This window comes from Macaca mulatta, chromosome 1 (genome assembly GCF_049350105.2).
Source record: "Macaca mulatta isolate MMU2019108-1 chromosome 1, T2T-MMU8v2.0, whole genome shotgun sequence".
Taxonomy (NCBI): domain Eukaryota; kingdom Metazoa; phylum Chordata; class Mammalia; order Primates; family Cercopithecidae; genus Macaca; species Macaca mulatta.
The window spans coordinates 234,228,346-234,251,902 of NC_133406.1; the positions used below are offsets into that span (position 1 = coordinate 234,228,346).

A 23,557-nucleotide genomic window follows, 5' to 3' on the forward strand; every position below is an offset into this window, starting at 1 on the left:
ATTATCGCGCGGTAGGGGCCCAGTACCCAGCATGGCGGACTCGGGGTTGCTGCTAAAGCGGGGTTCCTGCCGTTCCACTTGGCTGCGGGCCCGCAAGGCCCGGCCCCAGCTCATCCTCAGCCGCCGGCCCCGCCGCCGGCTCGGGACCCTGCGCTGGTGCGGTCGGCGGCGCCTACGGCGGCGATTACTGCAAGCCCAGGCGGCCGGCGTGGACTGGAGGGAGGGAGCCCGTCAGGTGTCGCGCGCGGCGGCGGCCGGGAGACCCAAGACCGCGACCCCCAGCCCGATCCCTAGCCCGACCCCGGCCTCCGAACCCGAATCCGAATTCGCATCCGCCTCGAGTTGCCGCCGGCCTCTCCTTATCCCGCCGGTGCGGCCAGTGGGCCCGGGCCGTGCGTTACTGCTGCTGCCGGTTGAGCAGGTAGGTAGGGGACGCCGGCAGGAGTCCCCGAAGGCAGGGGGGCTAGAGAGGCAGCCCCAGGAGAGCTGCAGGGTAGGAGAGGACCGTAGTCCCCCGGGCCTCTTCTCTGGCTGTCAGTCGGATTCAAGTCCATCTTCTTGGTGCTGGCAACTAGGCTCTCCTAAGCAGCAAAGTAACAGGTACCTTGCTAAGGGGTCCCTAGGCCTTAAGAGCTAAAGGGACTTTATTTATTTATTTATTATTTTATTTTATTTTATTTTATTTTGACACAGTCTCACTCTGTTCCCCAGATTGGAGTGCAGTGGCGCGATCTCGGCTCACTGCAGCCTCCGCCCCCCGTCTCAAGTGCTTCTCGTGCCTCAGCCTCCTGAGTAGCTAGGACTACAGGAGTGCGCCACCTCGCCCGGCTAATTTTTGTATTTTTATTTGTATTTTCTTTGAGACGGAGTTTCACTCTTGTCGCCCAGGCTGGAGTGTAGTGGCGTAGTCTCAGCTCACTGCAACCTCTGCCTCCAGAGTTCAAGTGATTGTCCCGCCTCAGCCTCCCAAGTAGCTGGAATTACAGGTGCTCGCCACCACGCCCAGCTAATTTTTGGATTTTTTTTTTTTTTTTTTTTTTTGATACGGAGTCTCGCTCTGTCGCCCTGGCTGGAGTGCAGTGGCCGGATCTCAGCTCACTGCAAGCTCCGCCTCCCGGGTTTATGCCATTCTCCTGCCTCAGCCTCCTGAGTAGCTGGGACTACAGGCACCTGCCACCTCGACCGGCTAGTTTTTTGTATTTTTTAGTAGAGACGGGGTTTCACCGTGTTCGCCAGGATGGTCTCGATCTCCTGACCTCGTGATCTGCCCGTCTCGGCCTCCCAAAGTGCTGGGATTACAGGCTTGAGCCACCGCGCCCGGCCAATTTTCGTATTTTTAATAGAGACAGGGTTTCACCCTGTTGGTCAGGCTCATCTCGAACTCCTGACCTCAGGTGATCCACCTCCTAAAGTGCTGGGATTACAGGCGTGAGCCACTGCCCCCGGTCTAATTTTTGTATTTTTAGTAGAGATGAGGTTTCTCCATGTTGGCCAGGCTGACCTCAAGTGACCCACCCGCCTCGGCCTCCGAAGTGCTGGGCTTACAGGCGGGAACCACGTTGCCCGGCCCTGAAAGGGATTTGATTTTTTTTTTTTTGTTTTTGTTTTGAGACGTAGTCTTGCTTTGAGGCCAGACTGGAATGCAGTGGCGCGATCTCTGGGCTCACTGCAACCCCCACATCCCGGGTTGAAGCAATTCCCCTGGCTCAGTCTCCCGAGTAGCTGGGACTACAGGCGCGTGCCACCTCACCCGGCTATATTTTTGTATTTTTAGTAGAGATGGGGTTTCACCATGTTAGCCAGGATAGTCTCGATCTCCTGACCTTGTGATCCACCGGCCTCAGTCTCCCAAAGTGCTGGGATTACAGGTGTGAACCACTGCACCTGGAACCCTGAAAGGGATCTTAATAGTTAAAAAAAAAAAGGACAGCACTTTGGGAGGCCGAGACGGGCGGATCACGAGGTCAGGAGATCGAGACCATCCTGGCTAACACGGTGAAACCCCATCTCTACTAAAAAGACAAAAAACTAGCTGGGCGAGGTGGCGGGCGCCTGTAGTCCCAGCTACTTGGGAGGCTGAGGCAGGAGAATGGCGTAAACCCGGGAGGCGGAGCTTGCAGTGAGCTGAGATCCGGCCACTGCACTCCAGCCTGGGCGACAGAGCGAGACTCTGTCTCAAAAAAAAAAAAAAGGATTGCAGTTACTGAGAGCTCAGAAATTCCAGGATTTAAGGGTTCTAAGTGTTTTAGGCTTTGAACCCATTTAAACATCCAGCTCTCTTATGGAGTAGTTGCCCCTATCTCTAAGTATGTTTACAGATGAAGAGACTGAGGTTGGGTAACTTACACAGTAGAGGGAGAGCTAGGAGTCAAACTCAGGCAGCCTGATTCTTAACATGGACGCCATTTCTGGGAGATTCCCTGTCTAATGCTGGAGGGAAGACAGAACCCAGGAAGTTCTGGAAGAGACTTGGCAAGCCGTGGGTCTTTAAAAGGACAGAGTGGTAGAGTCTGTCTGAACCAGGAGCAGAGAGCTGAGTTCACAGTCACCATGCTCTCTCTGTAGCTGCCATGGGGTATGATCTAAGGTTAAAAACATAAAGTATGGGCCGGGCACGGTGGCTCACACCTGTAATCGCAGCACTTTGGGAGGCTGAAGCTGGCAGATCACCTGAGGTCAGAAGTTTGGGACCAGCCTGACCAACATGGTGAAACCTCATCTCTACTAAAAGTACAAAAATTAGCTGAGTGTGATGGCACACTCCTGTAATCCCAGCTACTCTAGAAAGAAAGGAAGAAAGGAAGGGCCGGGCGCGGTGGCTCACGCTTGTAATGCCAGCACTTTGGGAGGCCGAGGCAGACCAGGCTGGTCTCAAAATCCTGACCTCAGGTGATCCGCCCACCTAGGCCTCTCAAAGTGCTGAGATTACAGGCATGAGCCACTGTGCCCAGCTCTCTCTTTTCCTTTTCCTTTCTTTCCTTCCTTTACCCCTCTCTCCCTCCCCCTCCTTCCTTTCTTTTCCCCTCCCTCCCTCTCTCCTTCCTCTCACTCTGCCACCCAGGCTGGAGTGCAGTGGTGCAATCTCGGCTCACTGCAAGCTCCGCCTCCTGGGTTCACGCCATTCTTCTGCCTCAGCCTCCCTAGTAGCTGGGACTACAGGCGCCCGCCACCACACCTGGCCAATTGTTTTGTATTTTTTTAAATAGCGATGGAGTTTCACCGTGTTAGCCAGGATGGTCTCGATCTCCTGACATTGTGATCTGCTCGCCTCGGCCTCCCAAATGCTGGGATTACAGATGTGAGCCACTATGCCCAGCCAATATTTGATTTTCTGTACCTGAATGAGTTTGCTGAGGATAACGCCTTCTAGCTCCATCCATGTCCCTGCAAAGGACGTGATCTCATTCCTTTTTATGACTGCAGCCTTTTAAAATTTTTTATTTTATTTAATTTTTATTTATTTATTTATTTTTGAGACAGTATCACTGTCACCCAGGCTGCAGTGTACCGGCATAATCTTAGCTCACTGCAACCTTTGCCTCTGGGTTCAAGTGATTCTCATGCCTCACCCTCTGGAGTAGCTGGGATTACAGGCACATGCCCAGCTAATTTTTGTAGTTTTAGTAGAGATGGTGGCAGTGGGAGCGGGGTGCTGGGGGATTTGCCATGTTGTCCAGGCTGGTCTCAAACTCCTGGCCTCAAGTGATCCCCCCACTTCCTTCTCCCAGAGTTGCGGGGTTACTGGCGTGAGCCACCGTGCCTGGCCCAATATTTATTACTGATGGAGTGGAGTGGTGTAATTATGGCTCACTGCAGCCTCTACCTCCGAGACTCAAGCAGTCCACCCATCTCAGCCTCCCAACTAACTAGGACCACAGATGCATGCCACTGCACCCTGCTAATTTTTAAATGTTTTGTAAACAGGTCTCTGTTGCCCAGGCTGATCTTGAGCTCCTGGGCTCAAGTGATCCTCCTGCCTCAGCTTCACGAGTGTGAGCCACTGTGCCTGGCCTTACCTGCCTTTTAATGTGTGAATAGCAAGTTAAGATTTTAGAATCTGGCCAGGTGCGGTAGCTCATGCCTGTAATCCCAGCACTTTGGGAGGCCAAGGCTGGTGGATCGCCTGAGGTCGGGAGTTCGAGACCAGCCTGACCAACATGGAGAAACCCCGTCTCTACTAAAAATACAAAATTAGCCGAGCATGGTGGCACATGCGAGTAATCCCAGCTACTCGCAGGAGATACTTGAACCTGGGAGGCGGAAGTTGCAGTGAGCTGAGATAGCGCCGTTGCACTCCAGCCTGGGCAACAAGAGTGAAACTCTGTCTCAAAAAAAAAAAAAAAAAGAAAAAAGAAAAAAAAAGATTTTAGAATATTTCAGTCATTAGTGACAGGATGTATAATGTTTGTTCTTTCTGTTTTCTTTCCATGCTAGGGTTTTACTTTCAGTGGCATCTGCCGTGTGACCTGCCTCTATGGCCAGGTGCAGGTATTTGGTTTTACCATCAGCCAAGGCCAGCCTGCCCGAGACATCTTCTCTGTGTACACTCACTCTTGCTTGAGTATCCATGCACTTCATTACTCGTTGCCTGAGAAAAGCAAGAAAGAACTCAAAAGGGAAGCCCGGAATTTGCTCAAATCTCATCTTAACCTTGGTAATGAAAAGAACTGGGTAATTTACTGAGGGCCTACTGTGCTAATACTAATTAATAATTTTTAGGGCTGAGCACAGTGGCTCACGCCTGTAATCCCAGCACTTTGGGAGGCTGATGTGGGCGGATCACGAGGTCAGATCAAGACCATCCTGGCTAACACAGTGAAACCCTGTCTCTACTAAAAATACAAAAAAAAATTAGCCAAGCGTGGTGGCGGGCGCCTGTAGCCCCAGCTACTCGGGAGGCTGAGGCAGGAGAATGGCGTGATCCTGGGAGGCGGAGCTTGCAGTGAGTGGAGATCGCGCCACTGCACTCCAGCCTGGGCGACAGAGTAAGACTCCTTTTCAAAATAAATAAATAAATAAATAAATAAAAATAAAAATAAAAATGCAAAAAATTAGCCGGGCATGGTGGTGGGAGGCTGAGACAGGAGAATGGTGTGAACCTGGGAGGCGGAGCTTGTAGTAAGCCAAGATCGGGCCACTGCCCTGCAGCCTGGGTGACAGCGAAACTCTTTGTCTCAAAAAAATTTTTTTAGATGCTTACTATGGTCTAGACAGTGTGCCAAGGACTTTGCTATATGTATATAAACCCTTACAAGGGTCCTGAAAGTGAAAGTACTATTGTTATCACCATTTTACTGACAAGAAAAATTGTTCAAGGCCACAAAATTATTATGTGGCAAACCTGGATTGACTTCTCCCCCCAGGTGTGTTCTGAGTATGCAGTATGGCCCCCTGAAAAAGGCTCTCAACCACAGTTCCTACTCCTGAAGTTTATAGTTTAGCCGAGGAGATGGCAGTCCTAAAGGGTGTGGAACGTAATTAAGTTAGTGCTTCTAAGGTGGTTTCTTTTTCTCTTTACAGATGACAGGCGTTGGTCGATGCAGAATTTTTCTCTTCAGTGTTCCATTGTGTTGCTAGAACATCTGAAAACTGCGTCTGTAAACTTCATAACCAGCTATCCAGGTTCATCCTACATTTTTGTGCAAGAGGTAGAACCCGTTTTTATTCAGAGATTTGCTAATTACTTGCACCAAAACAGTGATATTAAATGACTATGTAGGATGTTGTCTTGGAAGAGCAGTTTGTCCATATAGTGCTCTTGGTTCTACCGAATGTAATACGTGTATACAGAAAATAGTATAGAAAGGTATATTGTGAAAAATGTTCATCCTCCCCTCCTCAGTTTCATTCCTCAGCCAGCATTTTATATCGTAGTTGGTTATGTGCTTTTTGGGTTTTTATTAACACCATGCTCCAGCCCTGCTTTTTTGGTTTTGTTTGTTTGTTTGTTTGTTTTTGAGACTGAGTCTCTATCACTCAGGCTGGATTGTAGTGGTGTAACCTCAACCTCACTGCAACCCCCGCTTCCCAGGGTCAAGCGATTCTCCTACCTCAGCCTCTTAAGTAGCTGGGATTACAGGCGCCTGCCACCATGCCCGGCTAATTTTTTTTTCTTGTTTTTTGTTTTTTGTTTTGAGATGGAGTCTCACTCTGTCACCAGGCCGGAGTACAGTGGTGCAATGTCAGCTCACTGCAACCTCCGCCTCCTGGGTTCAAGTGATTTTCCTGCCTCAGCCTCCCGAGTAGCTGGGACCACAGGTGCATGCCACCATGCCCGGCTAATTTTTGTGTTTTTTAGTACAGACAGGGTTTCACCATGTTGGTCAGTCTGGTCTCAAATTCCTGACCTCAGGTGATCCACCCACCTCTGCTTTGCCTCCCAAAGTGCTGGGATTATAGGTGTGAGCCACCACGCCTGGCCTTTTTTGGGATTTTTAATGGTTGTCTTTATATCTCTGTTTATTAATTTGAGATAATAAAAATTTTCTCTAAACTATGAATGAGTAGTTTAAATGTACTTATATTTTCTTTTACCTCTTTCCTTACCTCTAATTTTTAACAAGTCGTAATTTTTATTACTCAAAAAGGCTTCATTTTTTATTTAGCTTTCTGACTCTGTGTTTGTGCCTTCAACACTTTTACAATGATGTTCTCCTCCTCGAGAAGGAAAGCACGCTTGATCCTGTCTTGAACACATTTAGCACACATGGAACCACCATAGGCTCTGCTGACATGTTTTTTGTTTTGGACAATCTCATAAGAATTTTAGATCTTGGCCGGGTGCGGTGACTCATGCCTGTAATCCCAGCACTTTGGGAGGCCAAAGTGGGCAGATCACTTCAGGTCAGGAGTTGAAGACCAGCCTGGCCAACATGGTGAAACCCCATCTCTAGTAAAAATACAAAAAATTAGCTGGGCGTGGGGCACGCGCCTGTAATCTCAGCTACTCCAGAGGCTGAGGCAGGAGAATCGCTGGAACCTGGGAGACGGAGGTTGCAATGAGCGGAGATTGCACCACTGCACTCCAGCCTGGGAGACAGAGTGAGAATCCGTCTCAAAAAAAAAGAACTTTAGGTCTCATGGCATGGACTGGGCCCACGCCAATGCAGATTTTGGTGTTTTCCCAACCTTCTTGTTACAGAGACAAACAGTTTTATTACCAGGGGTTCAGGAGGCTCTTAACAAAACGAGGCTGTGTTGTAGGAAGCCTAGCACGGTGTATTGTAGGAACCCTATCACGGTGTATTGTAGGAAGCCTAGCACGGTGTATTGTAGGAAGCCTAGCACGGTGTATTGTAGGAAGCCTAGCACGGTGTATTGTAGGAAGCCTAGCATGGTGTATTGTAGGAAGCCTAGCACGGTGTATTGTAGGAAGCCTAGCACGGTGTATTGTAGGAAGCCTAGCACGGTGTATTGTAGGAAGCCTAGCATGGTGTATTGTAGGAAGCTAGCATGGTGTATTGTAGGAACCCTATCACAGTGTATTGTAGGAAGCCTATGACAGTATATTGTAGGAACCCTATCATGGTGTATTGTAGGAAGCCTAGCACGGTGTATTGTTGGAAGCCTATGACGGTGTATTGTAGGAACCCTATCGTGGTGTATTGTAGGAAGCTTATCACGGTGTATTGTAGGAACCCTATCGTGGTGTATTGTAGGAACCGTATCACGGTGTATTGTAGGAACCCTATCACGGTGTATTGTAGGAACCCTATCACGTGTATTGTAGGAAGCCTATCACGGTGTGTTGTAAGAAGCCTATCACGGTGTATTGTAGGAAGCCTATGATGGTGTATTGTAGGAAGCCTATGATGGTGTATTGTAGGAAGCCTATCACGGTGTATTGTAGGAAAGCCTATGATGCTGTGTCAAATGCTGGACCATTCTCACTTCCTGTAGACAACGTCCCTAGAAGAGAGCTTTTATTTGTATTTTTGAGATAAAGTCTCTGTTGCCCAGGCTGGAGTGCAGTGGCAAGATCTCAGCTCACTGCAGCCTCAGCCTTTCCAGGCTCAGGTGATCCTCCCACCAGAGCCTCGCAGTAGCTGGGATTACAGGTACATGCCATGACTCCCGGCTAATTTTTGTAGTTTTTGTAGAGACAGGATTTTGCCTTGTTGCCCAGGCTGGTCACGAGCTCTTGGACCCAAGCAATCCACCTGCCTCCAAAAGTGCTGAGATTACAGGTGTGAGCCACCGTGTCCGGCCTCATCTCTAAATTTTTGCTGGCCATATTATTCATTTCCTTAAGTTCTTTTTTTTTTTCGTTTCCTTAAGTTCTATTACTATAATTGTCTCCCATGGGCCAGTAGGTGGAGTCTAATCTGCAGGATTGGCAGACAGACTGGATATGTGAGGGGTGAGGAAGAATCAAGGAATCACAGCAGGTTTTTGGCTTAACCACTGAGGTGCATGTAGTTGCCATTAACTGGGATGGGGTCACTGCAGGAGGAGTGGGTTTCGATTTGTTAACCTTGAGATGCCTGGTAGATATCCAGCTGGACATGTCAAGTGGGCAGTTGAATGTATGAGTCTGGAGTTCAGGGAAGAGTTTGGAGGTGGAAATATGGGAGCCTTCAGCAGAGAGGATACCCAGGCCACCAGATGCAATAATAATGCCTATGGAGTTGAATAGATAGAAACAAGACGGTTCCAGCTCTGAGCCCTAGGGCACTCCAAGAAGAGGTCCAGGCAAAGATGAGGGAGCAGCAGATAGTCATTGGTTTTTTTTTTTTTTTTTTTTTTTTTTTTTTTGAGACGGAGTCTCACTCTGTCGCCCAGGCTGGAGTGCAGTGGCGCGATATCGGCTCACTGCAAGCTCCACCTCCCGGGTTCACGCCATTCTCCCGCCTCAGCCTCCGAGTAGCTGGGACTACAGGCGCCCGCCACCACGCCCGGCTAGTTTTTTGTATTTTTAGTAGAGACGGGGTTTCATCATGTTAGCCAGGATGGTCTCGATCTCCTGACCTCATGATCCACCTGCCTCGGCCTCCCAAAGTGCTGAGATTACAGGCTTGAGCCACCGCGCCCGGCCTAGTCATTGGTTTTAGTGGAAAACCCAGTGTGTGATGTCCTGTGGGTCAGGAAGTCTTTAAATGAGACTTAACTGAACAGCAGTGATAAATGCTGCTGGTGGTCAGGTGAGACCTGAGAAAGCGCTGGCTGTAGAGGCCGGGAAGTAGCCTGATTGGAATGGGGTCAAGAGCCTGGGTGGAGAGGGACTGACGGGTTTAGTAGTAAAGTATTTTGCTTTGGTAGAAGTTAGCTGTAAAGGGAAGGAAGGAAATGAAGCAGTAGTTGGAGGGGTAAGTATGATCAGGAGAGTTTTGTAATTTTGTTAAGATGGATGAAAAAAACATGCTGGAACATGGCAGATGGGAATGATCCAGAGGAGAGGGGAGGTAACCATGCAGCAGAGAGAGGAGAGGCTGCCGGAACTATGTCTGTAAGTTAGCCACTAGGGATAGTTCCGGTTCTGGCATCATGTGGCCTTAGGAGCACAGCCAGGTCATTCATAGTGGCTGGAGGAAGTCCCTAGGAGAGGGCCAGAGGAAGTAGAAGTTGTCCTCTGATTATTTCCTGCTGCACTGGGAAATGGAACCAAGGTCATTACCGTGTGGGAAGCAGATAGATACGAGGTGGGTGTGGGGAATTTGAAGTGAAAGGAGAGAGGAAATGAGAGCCGGACAGTGAACGGGCTGTTGTGGTTGCCTGTTAGTCCACTGCAGAGTCCAGTAGCTGGACCAGGACTGCAGAGGAGGAGATGGAATTGCCTGTTCTCAAGCCTTTCTTACTGAAAGTGAATGTTCCAGATGCCATTGGGCAGCGACATTCTTTTTACATTTATTTTCAGCTTTATCTGTTTTTTTCTGGGACTTCACTACCACTCTTCGTATTTCTTATGCTCTTTCTTGGATACTTTTCTCCCTATCCCACCCTCTGGATGTGTCAGTAGATTCTGGAGTTGTTTTTTCACTTAAGGAAGATAGTAAACTTGATTATCTAATTTTATTAGATGTTCTTGTTTTGCCCTCAGTGATTGATAATTACACATAGTGTAGAATGGTTGGTTCAGAAGACTTTTTTCTCAAATTGTTGAAGGCCTTGTTCTATTGTTTTCTAGGATCCAGCATTACCAATATGAAGCCTCACACTAGGCTGCTTCTCTTTTTTATTTTATTTTATTTTTTATTTTTTTATTTTTTATTTTTTTATTTATTTTTTTGAGACGGAGTCTTGCTTGTTGCCCAGGCTGGAGTGCAGTGGCCGGATCTCAGCTCACTGCAAGCTCCCAGGTTCACGCCATTCTCCTGCCTCAGCCTCCCGAGTAGCTGGGACTACAGGCGCCCGCCACCTCGCCCAGCTAGTTTTTTTTTGTATTTTTTAGTAGAGACGGGGTTTCACCGTGTTAGCCAGGATGGTCTCGATCTCCTGACCTCGTGATCCACCCGTCTCAGCCTCCCAAAGTGCTGGGATTACAGGCTTGAGCCACCGTATTTTTTATTTTTTTTGAGACACAGACACAGTCTCGCTCTATCGCCCAGGCTGGAGTGCAGTGCCACAATCTTGACCCACTGCAACCTCCACCTCCTGAGTTCAGACAATTCTTGTGCTTCAGCCTCCCAAGTAGCTGGGATTACAGGCATGCACCACTGCACCCAGCCTGCTTCACATTTCTTTATGATGTCTTTTTTTTTTTTTTTTTTTTGAGACGGAGTTTCGCTCTTGTTGCCCGGGCTGGAGTGCAATGGTGCAATCTCAGCTCACTGCAACCTCCGCCTCCCAGGTTCAAGCAATTCTCCTGCCTCAGCCTCCCGAGTAGCTGGGATTACAGGAATGTGCCACCATGTCAGGCTAATTTTATATTTTTAGTAGAGACAGGTTTCTCCATGTTGAGGCTGGTCTCGAACTCCTGACCTCAGGTGATCTGCCCGTGTCGGCCTCCCAAAGTGGTGGGATTACAGGCGTGAGCCACCGCGCCTGGCCTATGATGTCTTTATTCTGTGTTGATGAATTGCAAGAGGATGTGCTCATGGAGGGGGTCCCTTCCTTCATCCTCTTCTGTGGTGAGCTGGTTCCAACTGAGCCTTACCTGCCTCAGCAAGGGTCTGCTCTTCCTTTCCTTGGGCTGCTTTTCCAGTCCTGGACTTCACAGACCTGTGTTCTCCCTCCTTTCAACTCTGTTTGCATATGTTCTATGTGTTTCTGCTTTATGTTTTCAGAGGTTGCCTTGACTTAACTCTACATCACTCACCTGGTCTAGAGCCAGGGCCCCTTGCTGAATGCTTCCTGTGCAGTCAAGTCTTACCAGGCATTATCTTTTTCTCTGGAGTCTGCTGTGGAGGCAGTGGCAGCTCGGGAGAAAGCAGAAACTGAAAACAGACGTGGATAACTTCAGGAATAGAGTTGGCAACACTTGTTGATGGGCTGGATTTGGGGGCAGGAGACAAAGGGAGGAAACAGTTTATCTTCTCTGGCTCATAACTGGGTGAGGCTTGTTTAATTTAGTACTGAAGAAAAAACTATGCATTTTTTCACCTTAAAGTTTAAATTGTTGATTTCAGAGTCCAACTCCCCAGATTAAACCTGAATATTTAGCCTTGAGGTCTGTTGGCATCAGAAAAGAGAAAAAAAGGAAAGGCCTTCAGTTAACCGAGAGTACCCTTTCAGCCCTGGAAGAGTTAGTCAGTGTTTCCTGTGGTGAGTAATACACACTGATCACCCTGAGTGTCTGTCCACCAAACCCCCAGATGATTATTAGTCATAATTCGAGTCCAAGGAAGATGGCTAATTCTAGCAATCAATGTTTGTTTCCCCTTCAGAAGAAGTAGATGGCTGCCCTGTCATTCTGGTTTGTGGATCCCAGGATGTTGGAAAGTCAACATTTAATAGATACCTGATTAACCAGTTGTTAAATAGGTAAGAGTGCTTTTCTTATGGCTTTGACACATTGCTAGGTTTTTGGCATTAAGTGGGATTTTTGATTTGGAGGGAGTGCTTCTTGGCTTCTAGCTAGAGATTACATACAGTTCTAAAGCTGCCCAGCTAAAGCATCTGGTCCTCACTGCCCTCTGCTTTGCAGCGTATGACAGTGCTCTATCGTGGGCTGACTAGCTTGCCTGCAGGTGAACTTCCAAGAGGAGACACTTGGTCTCAGAGTCTGTATTCATAAGTTCTGGTATATGTGTGTGGTTTGATTTGTTTTTTTTTCAGACAGGGTCTCCCTCAGGCTGGAGTGCAATGGCACAATCATACCTCATAGTCTTGAACTCCTGGGCTCAAGTGCGATCCTCCCACCTCAGCCTCCTAAGCAGCTGGGACTCAGCCATGGGCCACCATGCCTGGCTAATTTTCTTATTTTAATTTTTTTTGTAGGGACGAGGTCTTGCTGTGTTGCCCAGTCTGGTCTTGAACTCCTGGGAATTTTCTTTTTTTTTTTTTTGAGATGGAGTCTCGCTCTGTCGCCCAGGCTGGAGTGCAGTAGCGCAATCTTGGCTCACTGCAAGCCCCACCTCCCGGGTTCACACCATTCTCCTGCCTCAACCTCCCGAGTAGCTGGGACTACAGGCGCCCGCCACCACACCTGGCTAATTTTTTGTATTTTTAGTAGAGACAGGGTTTCCCTGTGTTAGCCAGGATGATCTCTATCTCCTGACCTCGTGATCCGCCCATCTCAGACTCCCAAAGTGCTGGGATTACAGGAGTGAGCCACTGTGCCCAGCTGGAATTTTCTTTTAATTATTTTTTTTTTTTTTGAGACCAGGTCTGACTGTGTTGCCCAGCCAAAAGTATAGTGGAATGAACACGGCTTGCTGCAGCCTTAACGTCCTGGGTTCAAGCAGTCGTCCCACTTTAGCCTACCAAGTATCTGGGACCATAGTAGAGCACCACCACACCTGGCTAGTTGTTTGTTTGTTTGTTTGTTTTTGAGACAGAGTTTCGCTCTTGTCGCTCAGGCTGGAGTGCGGTGGCACGATCTCAGCTCACTGCAAGCTCCGCCTCCCAGGTTCATGCCATTTTCCTGCCTCAGCCTCCCGAGTAGCTGGGACTACAGGAGCCTGCCACCATGTCCGGCTAATTTTCTTTTGTATTTTTAGTAGAGACTGGATTTCACCGTGTTAGCCAGGATGGTCTCGATCTCCTGAACTCGTGATCCGCCTGCCTCAGCCTCCCAAAGTGCTGGGATTACAGGCGTGAGCCACTGCACCCGGCCTTTTTTTTTTTTTTTTTTTTTTTGAGACGGAGTCTCGCTCTGTCACCCAGGCTGGAGTGCAGTGGCACCATCTCAACTTACTTCATGAAGCTCCTCCTCCCGGGTTCATGCCATTCTCCTGCCTCAGCCTCCCAAATAGCTGGGACTACAGGCGCCCACCACCACGCCTGGCTAATTTTTTGTATTTTTAGTAGTGATGGGGTTTCCCCGTGTTAGCCAGGATAGTCTTGATCTCCTGACCTCTCCTGACCTTTTTTTTTGACTCTATCTCAAAAAAAAAAAAAAATGGCTGGGTACTGTGGCTTCTGCCTGTAATCCCAGCACTTTGGGAAGCTGAGGTAGGAGGATTGCTTGAGCCCAGGAGTTTGGGACCAGCCTGGGCAACGTAATGAGACCCTGTCTCTACAAAAAATTTAGAAATTAGTCGGGCGTGGTGGCATGTGCCTGTGGTCCCAGCTACTTGGGAGGCTAAGGAGGGAGTATTGCTTGAGCCCAGGAGGTCGAGGCTGCAGTGAGTTCTGATCCCTGTACTCCAGCCTGGGTGACTCAGTGACGCCCTGTCTCAAGAAAAAATAAACTTACGTGAAAGATGGCCAGGTGTGGTGGCTCATGCCTTTAATCCCAGCACTTTAGGAGGCCGAGGTGGGTGGATCACTTGAGGTCAGGAATTCAAGACCAGCCTGGCCAACATGGTGAAACCCCGTCTCTACTAAAAATACAAAAATTAGCCGGGCATGATGCCACATGCCTGTAATCCCAGCTACTTGGGAGGGTGAGGCAGGAGAATTGCTCGAGCCTGGGAAACGGAGGTTGTAGCCAGCCGAGATCGCGCCACTGCACTCCAACCTGGGCGACAGAGTGAGACTCTGTCTGGAAAAAAAAAAATTCTCTGAAAGAGCAAGTTGTGCCCATGTTATAAATGGACATTGTGACCACGTCTGCACTGAATTTCTCTGGACTCGTTTTTAAACAGTGATTGTCATGTTGGGGCTTCACTTTGAAGTGCTGTGTGGGGTGGATTATGCCTGTGTGTCACATGAAATCTTTACTGTCTGATTATCCTTTCTACCGAGTAAAGCTAGTTAGGATTTTCTTTCTTTTTTCTTTTTAAAAATTTGCAGTCTTCCCTGCGTTGACTATTTGGAATGTGATCTGGGACAGACAGAATTTACCCCTCCTGGTTGCATTTCTTTACTTAACATTACAGAACCAGTTCTGGGTATGTATTATGTATTTCTCGAATGTCTTGGTTTTATGAAGTTCATATGTAATGATGCTTACCAAAACTCAAAAATAGAAGAGTATAAAATATTAAAAGTGAACACGCATCTACCAAACTCAGGGTCTTTCCATAACTTGTTCCACTAACCTCCAAAAACTATGGGGTTTTCTCATTTTAGGAAATGGATCTGCTACTCATTTTGTTCTTTGAAATTAATTGGGTGTGGTGGCAAAAATTATTTTGTTTTATGTAAATTAGAAACATATGTTTCCCTAATTTCTTTTTTTTTTTTTGAGACAGAGTCTCACTTTGTTGCCCAGGCTGGAGTGCAGTGACCCGATCTTGGCTCACTGCAAGCTCCGCCTCCCAGGTTCATGCCATTCTCCTGCCTCAGCCTCCCGGGTAGCTGGGACTACAGGCGCCCACCACCACGTCCAGCTAATTTTTTGTATTTTTAGTAGAGATGGGGTTTCACCATGTTAGCCAGGATGGTCTCGATCTCACTGCGTGATCCACCACGCCCAGCCTTTTTTTTTTTTTTGAGACGGAGTCTCGCTCTGTCGCCCAGGCTGGAGTGCTGTGGCACAATCTCGGCTCACTACAAGCTCCGCCTCCTGGGTTCATGCCATTCTCCTGCCTCAGCCTCCTGAGTAGTTGGGACTACAGGCACCCGCCACCACGCCTGGCTAATTTTTTGTAATTTTTTAGTAGAGACAGGGTTTCACCATGTTAGCCAGGATGGTCTCGATCTCCTGACCTTGTGGTCTGCCGGCGCCGACCTCCTAAAGTGCTGGGATTACAGTCATGAACCACCACGCCCAGCCCCTAATGTCCTTTATCTGGTTCAGAACCTAACCCACAGTTCTCCATCTCTTTTTGAAAAAAATAATATAGAAGATTTCATGAATTTGCATGTTATCCTTGTACAGGGCCCATTGCCAGTCTTCTCTGTATCGTTCCAGTTTTTTAGGGTATGTGCTGCTGAAATAAGTACCACATTGCTTTCTTTTTTTTTTTTTCTTTGAGATGGAGTCTTGCTCTGTCACCCAGGCCGACTAGAGTGCGTGGTGTGATCTGTGCTCTCTGTAACCTCCGCCTCCTGAGTTGGAACTGTTTTCCTGCCTCAGCCTCCTGAGTAACTGTGACTACAGGTGCATGCCACCATGCCCAGCTAATTTTTATATTTTTAGTAAAGACAGGGTTTCACCTTGTTGGCTAGTCTGGTCTGGAACTCCTGACCTCAGGTCGTCCACTCACCTCCGACTCCTAAGTGCTGGGATTATAGGCATGAGCCACTGTGCCTGGCCACAACTTTTGTTGTGTTTGCAATGGGGTGAGACCCTGTTTCTACAAAAAAATTTAAAAATTAGGTGTGGTTTTTTGTCATCCCAAAATGAAAACTGTACTCATTAAAGAATAACTCTCAGCCGGGCGTGGTGGCTCACGCCTGTAATCCCAGCACTTTGGGAGGCCAAGGCCGGTGGATCACAAGGTCAGGAGATCAAGACCATCCTGGTTAACTCGGTGAAACCCCATCTCTCTACTAAAAATACAAAAAATTAGCCGGGTGTGGTGGCAGGCGTCTGTAGTCCCATCTACTCGGGAGGCTGAAGCAGGAGAATGGCGTGAACCCGGGAGGCGGAGCTTGCAATGAGCCGAGATCGCGCCACTGCACTCCAGCCTGGGTGACAGAGCGAGACTCTGTCTCAAAAAAAAAAAAAAAGAATAAATCCCTCTTGTCCTCTTTCCTAGCCCCTAGAGACTTCACCTCTGTTCTACTTTTTGTCCCTATGAATTTGGCTATTCTCATGTAAGTGGAGTCATCCAATACTTACCCTTTGTCTGGCTTATTTCACTCAGCATAGTATTGTCAGAATCCATCCATGTTGTAGCATGTATCAAAATTTAATTGCTGGCCAGGTACCATGACTCACACCTGTAATCCCAGCACTTTGGGAGGCCAAGGTGGACAGATTGCTTGAGCCTGGGAGTTTGAGACCAGGGTAGCATGGTGAAACCCAGTCTCTATAAGACATTATAAAAATGTATAAAAATTTTTATAATTATAAAAAATTATAAAAATTAGCTGGGCTTGGTGGCCCATGCCTATAGTCCCAGATACTTGGGAGTCTGAAGCAGGAGGATCACTTGAACCTGGGAGGTGGAGGCTGCAGTGAGCTGAAATTGCACCATTACACGCCAGCCTGGGCGACAGAGTGAGATTCTGTCTCAAAAAAAAAATTAATTCCTTTTCATGGCTGGATGTTATTCAGTTGTATGTTTATATCACATTTAGTTTATCCATTCAGCTGTTGATGGACACTTGGGTTCTTTCCACATTTTGGCTCTCGTGAATAATCCTGCTATAAACACGGGTATTCAAATATCTCCTCCAGATCCTGCTTTCAGTTCTTTCAGGTATATACCAAGGAGTGGAATTGCTGGGTCTTATGGTAGTTCTGTGTTTAACGTTTTGAGAACTGCCAAACCGTTTTTCACAGTAGTTGCATTTTACATTCCCAGCAGCAATGCACAAGAGTTCTGATTTCTCCGTATCCTCACCAATGCTTATTTTGATTATAGCTGTCCGAGTTTGTGTGAAGTAATGTCTCATTTTGGTTTTCATTTACATTCCCTTAAATGACTAATGATGTTGAGCATGTGCTTATTGGCCATTTGTATATCTTCTTTGGAGAAATGTCTATTCCAGTCCTTGAATATTGCTTGCATGGTTTGTTTTTTGTTTTTGTTTTTGTTTTTGTTTGAGACGGAGTCTTGCTCTTTGCTCTGTCGCCCAGGCTGGAGTGCAGTGGCATGCTCTCGGCTTACTACAAGCTCTGCCTCGCGGGTTCATGCCATTCTCCTGCATCAGCCTCCCGGGTAGCTGGGACTACAGGCGCCCGCCACCACGTCCAGCTAATTTTTTGTATTTTTAGTAGAGATGGGGTTTCACCGTATTAGCCAGGATGGTCTTGATCTCCTGACTGCGTGATCCACCCGCCTCGGCCTCCCCACTGCGCCTGGCCAATGCACAGTTCTTAATTTTGATGAAGTTCAGTGTATCTATTTTTTCACTTGTTGCCTATGCTTTTAGTGTTATATCCTTGAAATCATTACTAAATCTAATGTCATCATGATTTTCTCTCATGTTTTCTTGTAAGAGCTTTATAGTTTTTAACTTTTTAACTTTTTTTATTTTTAAATTTTTCAGCCTGAATATGTTTGTTCCATTTTTGCTCTTAAGTTTAAGTTTCTGATCCATTTTGAATGAACATTTTCATATGCTGTAAGGAATTGGTCCAGCTTCTTTCTTTTGAATATAGATATTGAGATTTTCCACCACCATTTGTTGAAAAGACTATCTTGAAGATGGTTTGATCTTATATGTATGGGCTTATTTCCTGATTCCATTTCTGTTTCATTGGTCTACATGTCTGTCCTTGACCCAGTATCATACTGTTTTCATTACTATAGCTTTTCGGTAAGTTTTGAAGTCAGTACAAGTCCCTTCCCCATTTTTCAGTTGGGTTATTTGCTTTCTTCCTGTTGAATTTCTTGTGTTCCTTACATATTTTGGATATTAACCCCTTATCAGATGTATGATTTACAAATGTTTTCTCCCATTCTGAGGGTTGTCTCTTTGTAAATTCTTTCCTTTGTTATGCAGAAGCTTTTTAGTTTGATGCCATCTCATTTGTCTATTGTTACCTTTGTTTTCAGGGTCATATCTAGGAAATTGTTACCTAGACCAGTGTCATGAAGCGTTTCCTCTAGTAGGTTTACAGTTTCAGGTCTTTTTTTTTTTTTTTTGAGACAGAGTCTCGCTTGTCGCCCAGGCTGGAGTGCAGTGGCACTATCTTACCTCACTGTAAGCTCCACCTCCCGGGTTCACACCATTCTCCTGCCTCGACTCCCGAGTAGGTGGGACCACAGGTGCCCGCCACCATGCCTGGCTAATTTTTTGTATTTTTATAGAAACGGGGTTTCACCTTGTTAGCCAGGATTGTCTTGATCTGACCTTGTGATCCGCCCGCCTTGGCCTCCCAAAGTGCTGGGATTACAGGCGTGAGCCACCACGCCCGGCCAGTTTCAGGTCTTAATACTTAAGTCTTTATTCCATTTTGAGTTGATTTTTGTATATGATGTTTGATAAAGATATCTAGTAGTATCCTTCTTTTCCCTGTGAATAACCAGATTTCCTGGTCTTGTTTATTGAAGACTATCATTCCCCCTTGTTTTGTTATTAGCATCTTTGTCAGAAATAAATTGGCTGTAAATGCAGTGTTTATTTCCAGACTTTCTATGCTGTTCCATTGAGTGATATGTCTCTTTTTATGCCATTACCGTGCTTCGTTTCTGAGAGAGACAGGGTTTCACTGTCACCCAGGCTGGAGTGCGTTAGCACAATCATAGCTCACTGCAGCCTCAAATTCCTGGAAACAGGTGATCTGCCTCAGCTTCCGAAAGCACTGAGATTGCGGAGCCTCCACGCCTGATCCTGCCATGCTGTTTTACTTTAAAACGCACGACTAATTTTTTGCATTTTTAGTAGAGACGGGGTTTCACCGTGTTAGCCAGGATGGTCTCGATCTCCTGACCTTGTGATCCACCCGCCTTAGCCTCCTGAAGTGCTGGGATTACAGGCATGAGCCACCGCACCCGGCCCACACCTGGCTAATTTTTAAACAATTATTTTTAGAGGCAGTGTCTCACTTTGTAGCCCGGGCTGGACCATGCTCTTTTAATTATAACTGCTTTTGAAGTCAGAGAATGTGATACCTCCAACTTTTTATTTTATTTTATTTTTTTGCTCTTGCTGCCCAGGCTGGAGTGCAGTAGCACGATCTCGGCTCACTGCAACCCGTGCCTCCTAGGTTCAAGCGATTCTCCTGCCTCAGCCTCCCAAGTAGCTGGGATTACAGGCGTGCGCCACCACGCCTGGATAATTTTTTGTATTTTTAGTAGAGGCGGGGTTTCACCATGTTGGCCAGGCTGGTTTCGAACTCCTGACCTCAGGTGATCCACCTGCCTTGGTCTCCCAAAGTGCTAGAATTATAGGTGTAAGCCACCATGTCCAGCTGACCCTGTCTGTCTTTAAAAAAAAAAAAAAAAGAAAGAAAAACAAAAAAACTTGGCTCATTATTCTGAATACATTAATGTATGTATACAATATCCCTATGTATAAGCAACCACTCTGTCCTGCCGGCCACCTCCTAGGACCCGTCTGTCTACTGAGCTCCTCTTACGTCCTAGGTCCTGACTGCACCCTTGGCCTGGGCCCTCCAGCTGTACTGACCCTAGCTACTCCATGGCTCCATCCTTTTTTGAGCACTGTCTTAACTTTCTGGCAAAACAGGAAGTTCTAGGGTCATCTTTCACTTTCTCTTCCATAGCCTTGGAATGAGCTATTTTTCCAGAGAGCCCTGGCTCCTTTTCAGAGGGAGAGATTGAAACCAGAGTTTCAGTACTGTGTGCGCTTGTTGCCTTTGGTGTGTCATTGTTTCTAGATCTCAGTGCACAAAGCTAGCATCTATGACATATTTAAACCCATACATACATATGTGTATATATGCATATAGATCTATACTTGTATAGATACCTTTTCTGTTTCATTAAAACCATGAGGCCAGCACGGTTCTTCATACCTGTAATCCCAGCCTGTGGGAGGCTGAGGCAGGCGGATCACTTGAGGTCAGGAGTTTGAGACCAACTTGGCCAACATAGCAAAACCTCATCTCCACTAAAAAATCCAAAAATTAGCCAGGTGTGGTGGCAAGTGCCTGTAATCCCAGCTACTTGGGAGGCTGAGGCAGGAGAATCACTTGAACTTGGAAGGTGGAGGTTGCAGTGAGCTGAGATTGCACCACTGCAGTCCAGCCTGGGTGACACAGTGAGACTCCATCTCAAAAAAATAAAAGGAAAAAAAAAAAAGAAAGCCATGAGTTTCTGACTCATCCGATTCCAGCTTAACATCCCAGGGATCACTCTCATTAGCCTTCCTCACTTTCATATTTGTAAGTTATTCTCTGGTGTTAAGAAACCTGGCTATGATTATTTACAATTTATTTGCATATTTGCTCAGTCTTCTCTCAACTATGCAGGCCACTCCCTCTGCTACTGGCCACCCCACATCCCTGCCCTTACTGGCCCCAACCTTGAAGAGAGCCTCGCTAGCTGAATTCCTAGCTGCCATCATAGTGGCCACTCTGATGGTTGAGTCTCTGTCACAGATGGCCTTGCTGCAATCACACTGACCCAGGCCATCTCCCTGCTGACCCTGTCGCACACAGTCCTGCTCACTGGCCTCTGACTGTGCTGGCCCTGCCCTCATTGAACTGCTCAGCTCCCTGTCCCTGGCCAGAGGAGATACGTCATGATTAGGAGTGTGGACACAGGAGCCAGGCCCCTGGGTTTAAGCCAGCTTGCTGTTTACTGACTAGCCGACCTTGTTCAGGTTAATCTCTTTCCCAATTTCCTCATCTATAAAAATGAGGATACTACCACCTGCCACAGGGTTATGAAAATTAGAGGCTCTTGGCTGGGCACAGTGGCTCACGCCTATAATCTCAGCACTTTGGGAGGCTGAGGTAGGTGGATCACCTGAGGTCGGGAGTTCAAGACCAGCCTGACCAACATGGAGAAACCCCGTCTCTACTAAAAATACAAAATTAGCCGGGCGTGGTGGCACATGCCTGCAATTCCAGCTACGCAGGAGGCTGAGGCAGGAGAATTGCTTGAACCCAGTAGGTGGAGGTTGCAGTGAGCCAAGGTCGCGCCATTGCACTCCAGCCTGGGCAATAAGAGTGAAACTCTGTCTAAAAAAAAAAAAAGAAAGAAAAAATTAGAGACTCTATGTGAAGGGCCTAGAACAGAGTCATTGCTGTATTCCTATAAGACACACATGCCTATTCATTGCCCTTTCATTGGGATAGAAGCCCTGCAAGGGTGGGGACATTTGTCTGTTTTGTTTACAGATATGTCCCAAATCACTGGAACAAGCCCAGCAGTTAGCAGGTTTGTGTGTTTGCTGAATGAATATAATTGGCATTAGCCGTTTATGTGAAAGTGAGCATGTCTTTGTGTTAAGTTGAAAGCTTAGATTTCCAAAAAATGGAATTAGAGTATTCCTGTAGGTACGATGGTCTCAGATTTCCTAAGGTTCTTTGTCAGTGGTAACAGCTGAAACAAAACCCTCACCACCTTTTAAGTAGCCGGGATTGAACACTCATCTTACCTTACTCATCTGATTACTCATCTTTATCTTCTTAGGGCCACCTTTCACTCACCTGAGGACACCACAGAAGATGGTATATTATGGGAAACCTTCTTGTAAAAACAACTACGAGAATTATATTGACATAATAAAATATGTGTTCAGCGCTTACAAGAGAGAGTCCCCTCTCATTGTCAACACTATGGGATGGGTTTCAGGTAAGCCTGCACGCACACATCTGCAAGGGAAGGACAGGCAGTGTGAGTACTCTTAGCTTTCAGACAGCCACATTAAAGCCCAGTGTTTTGTTTTTTGTTTTTAATTGAGGCAGGGTCTCACTCTGTCGTCCAGGCTGGAGTGCAATGGCGTGATCTTGGCTCACTGCATCCTCTGCCTCTCGGGCTCAAACAATCCTCCCACCTCAGCCTCTGGAGTAGTTGGGACCACAGGCGTGTGTTACTCTGCCCAGCTAATTTTTGTAGTTTTAGTAGAGATGGGGTTTTGCCATGTTGGCCATTCTGGTCTTGAACTTCTGGCCTCAAGTGATCCGCCCACCTTGGCCTGCCAAGGCGTGCTGGGATTACAAACACGAGTCACAGCGCCCAGCCGAAGTCCAACTTATTGATGGTTTCTTTGTCTTAGAACAAATGCACCCATTTGTCTTAGGAGCGTGTCACTGTTCTTGAGCGTGTCACTGTTCTGGAGTGCATCAGCTGTGCTAATGTCTCTTCCCCACAGACCAGGGGCTCCTGCTTCTCATTGATCTGATCCGATTGCTGTCTCCCAGCCACGTGGTTCAGTTCCGCTGTGACCACAGTAAATATATGCCAGACCTTACCCCGCAGTATGTAGATGACATGGATGGCTTGTACACAAAAAGCAAGACCAAGATGAGAAATCGACGTTTCAGACTCGCAGCATTTGCAGATGCTTTGGAATTTGCTGATGAAGAAAAAGAGAGTCCAGTTGAGTTCACTGGACATAAACTGATAGGTGTTTATACAGACTTTACATACAGAATAACTCCAAGAAATAGGTAACTAACCCTCATTTGGCTGAAGAATTAACGTTTCCTTCTGTCGAAAAAGGCCTGCCATTCTCAATTCCTCTAAAGGCCTGAGTCCTCTAAAATCTTCAGTTCTCTATCACAGCTGTGCATTTACAAAGAAGAACCAGTTGTTTTCTGAACTGTTATGTTTCCGGGCAAATACCCAGAAGTGGCCCCTAACTCTGGCCGCCAGCAACTTGGACTTAAAGGAGAGTCTTTACGCGTCCTGTTTTTCCAGTCGGGGTCTGTCAAGAGGGGGCAGTGTTGGAAAGCCCAGTACTGTGTGAAAATGGGACCTCTGTGATGACAGGTGTGAGAGGTGGCCGTGGAGGGTTAAATGTCTACTTACCTTGTTGTAATTTGCCTTTCAGAGAGTCACATAACAAAATTCTTCGAGATCTGACCATCTTGAGTTACCTTAGCCAGCTGCAGCCCCCGATGCCCAAACCACTTTCTCCTTTACATAGCCTGACACCCTATCAGGTAATCTGAACTTACGGGAGAAATTGTCTTCATTTTGTTACACACTTGTGTGGTTTTCTGTGTGCTGGGCACTCTTCTAACCACTTCATAACTCCTCGCTCATTTAATCCTCAGAACATCCCAGTGTCATAGGTTCTGTTGTTATTCCCATTTTATAGATGGGGTAACTGAGGTGTAGAGAGGCTGAGGGACTCAGCAGTAGGGGCCGGGCTGGCATGCAGGCCCAGGCAGTTCAGCTCTGGTGACCGCTCTTAGCCATGTTTCTGTCCTGAGGTTGAGTGTGGCTCTGTGCTGGGTTTGAATGTCCCGCCTGGTCGCAGGGGCTGCTCCAGCACTTCCACTTTTCAGCTGTAGAACAGGGGTGCTACTGGGCCTCAG

At 47.2% G+C, this 23,557-nt stretch overlaps 1 protein-coding gene and 1 non-coding gene across 18 annotated transcripts in view; one reads left to right on the forward strand and one right to left on the reverse strand.

Moving 5' to 3' along the window:
• The first annotated feature begins 21 nt into the window (after positions 1–21).
• The window catches only part of NOL9 (nucleolar protein 9), a 34,552-nt gene continuing 11,016 nt past the window's right edge, over positions 22–23,557 (forward strand). For all 17 annotated transcript variants that reach the window (XM_077977237.1, XM_077977243.1, XM_028840473.2 and 14 more), the window contains exons 1-9: positions 22–421; positions 4,435–4,654; positions 5,521–5,648; positions 11,565–11,700; positions 11,823–11,919; positions 14,335–14,432; positions 21,705–21,866; positions 22,387–22,684; positions 23,068–23,179. In XM_077977237.1, the coding sequence (XP_077833363.1) occupies positions 32–421; positions 4,435–4,654; positions 5,521–5,648; positions 11,565–11,700; positions 11,823–11,919; positions 14,335–14,432; positions 21,705–21,866; positions 22,387–22,684; positions 23,068–23,179 (1,641 nt within the window). In that variant the 5' untranslated portion in view covers positions 22–31. The remainder of the gene's footprint in view (positions 422–4,434; positions 4,655–5,520; positions 5,649–11,564; positions 11,701–11,822; positions 11,920–14,334; positions 14,433–21,704; positions 21,867–22,386; positions 22,685–23,067; positions 23,180–23,557) is intronic.
• On the reverse strand, positions 15,320–15,429 carry LOC114674960 (U6 spliceosomal RNA). The gene has a single exon (XR_003726053.1). It is a non-coding gene; the product is annotated as a U6 spliceosomal RNA (small nuclear RNA).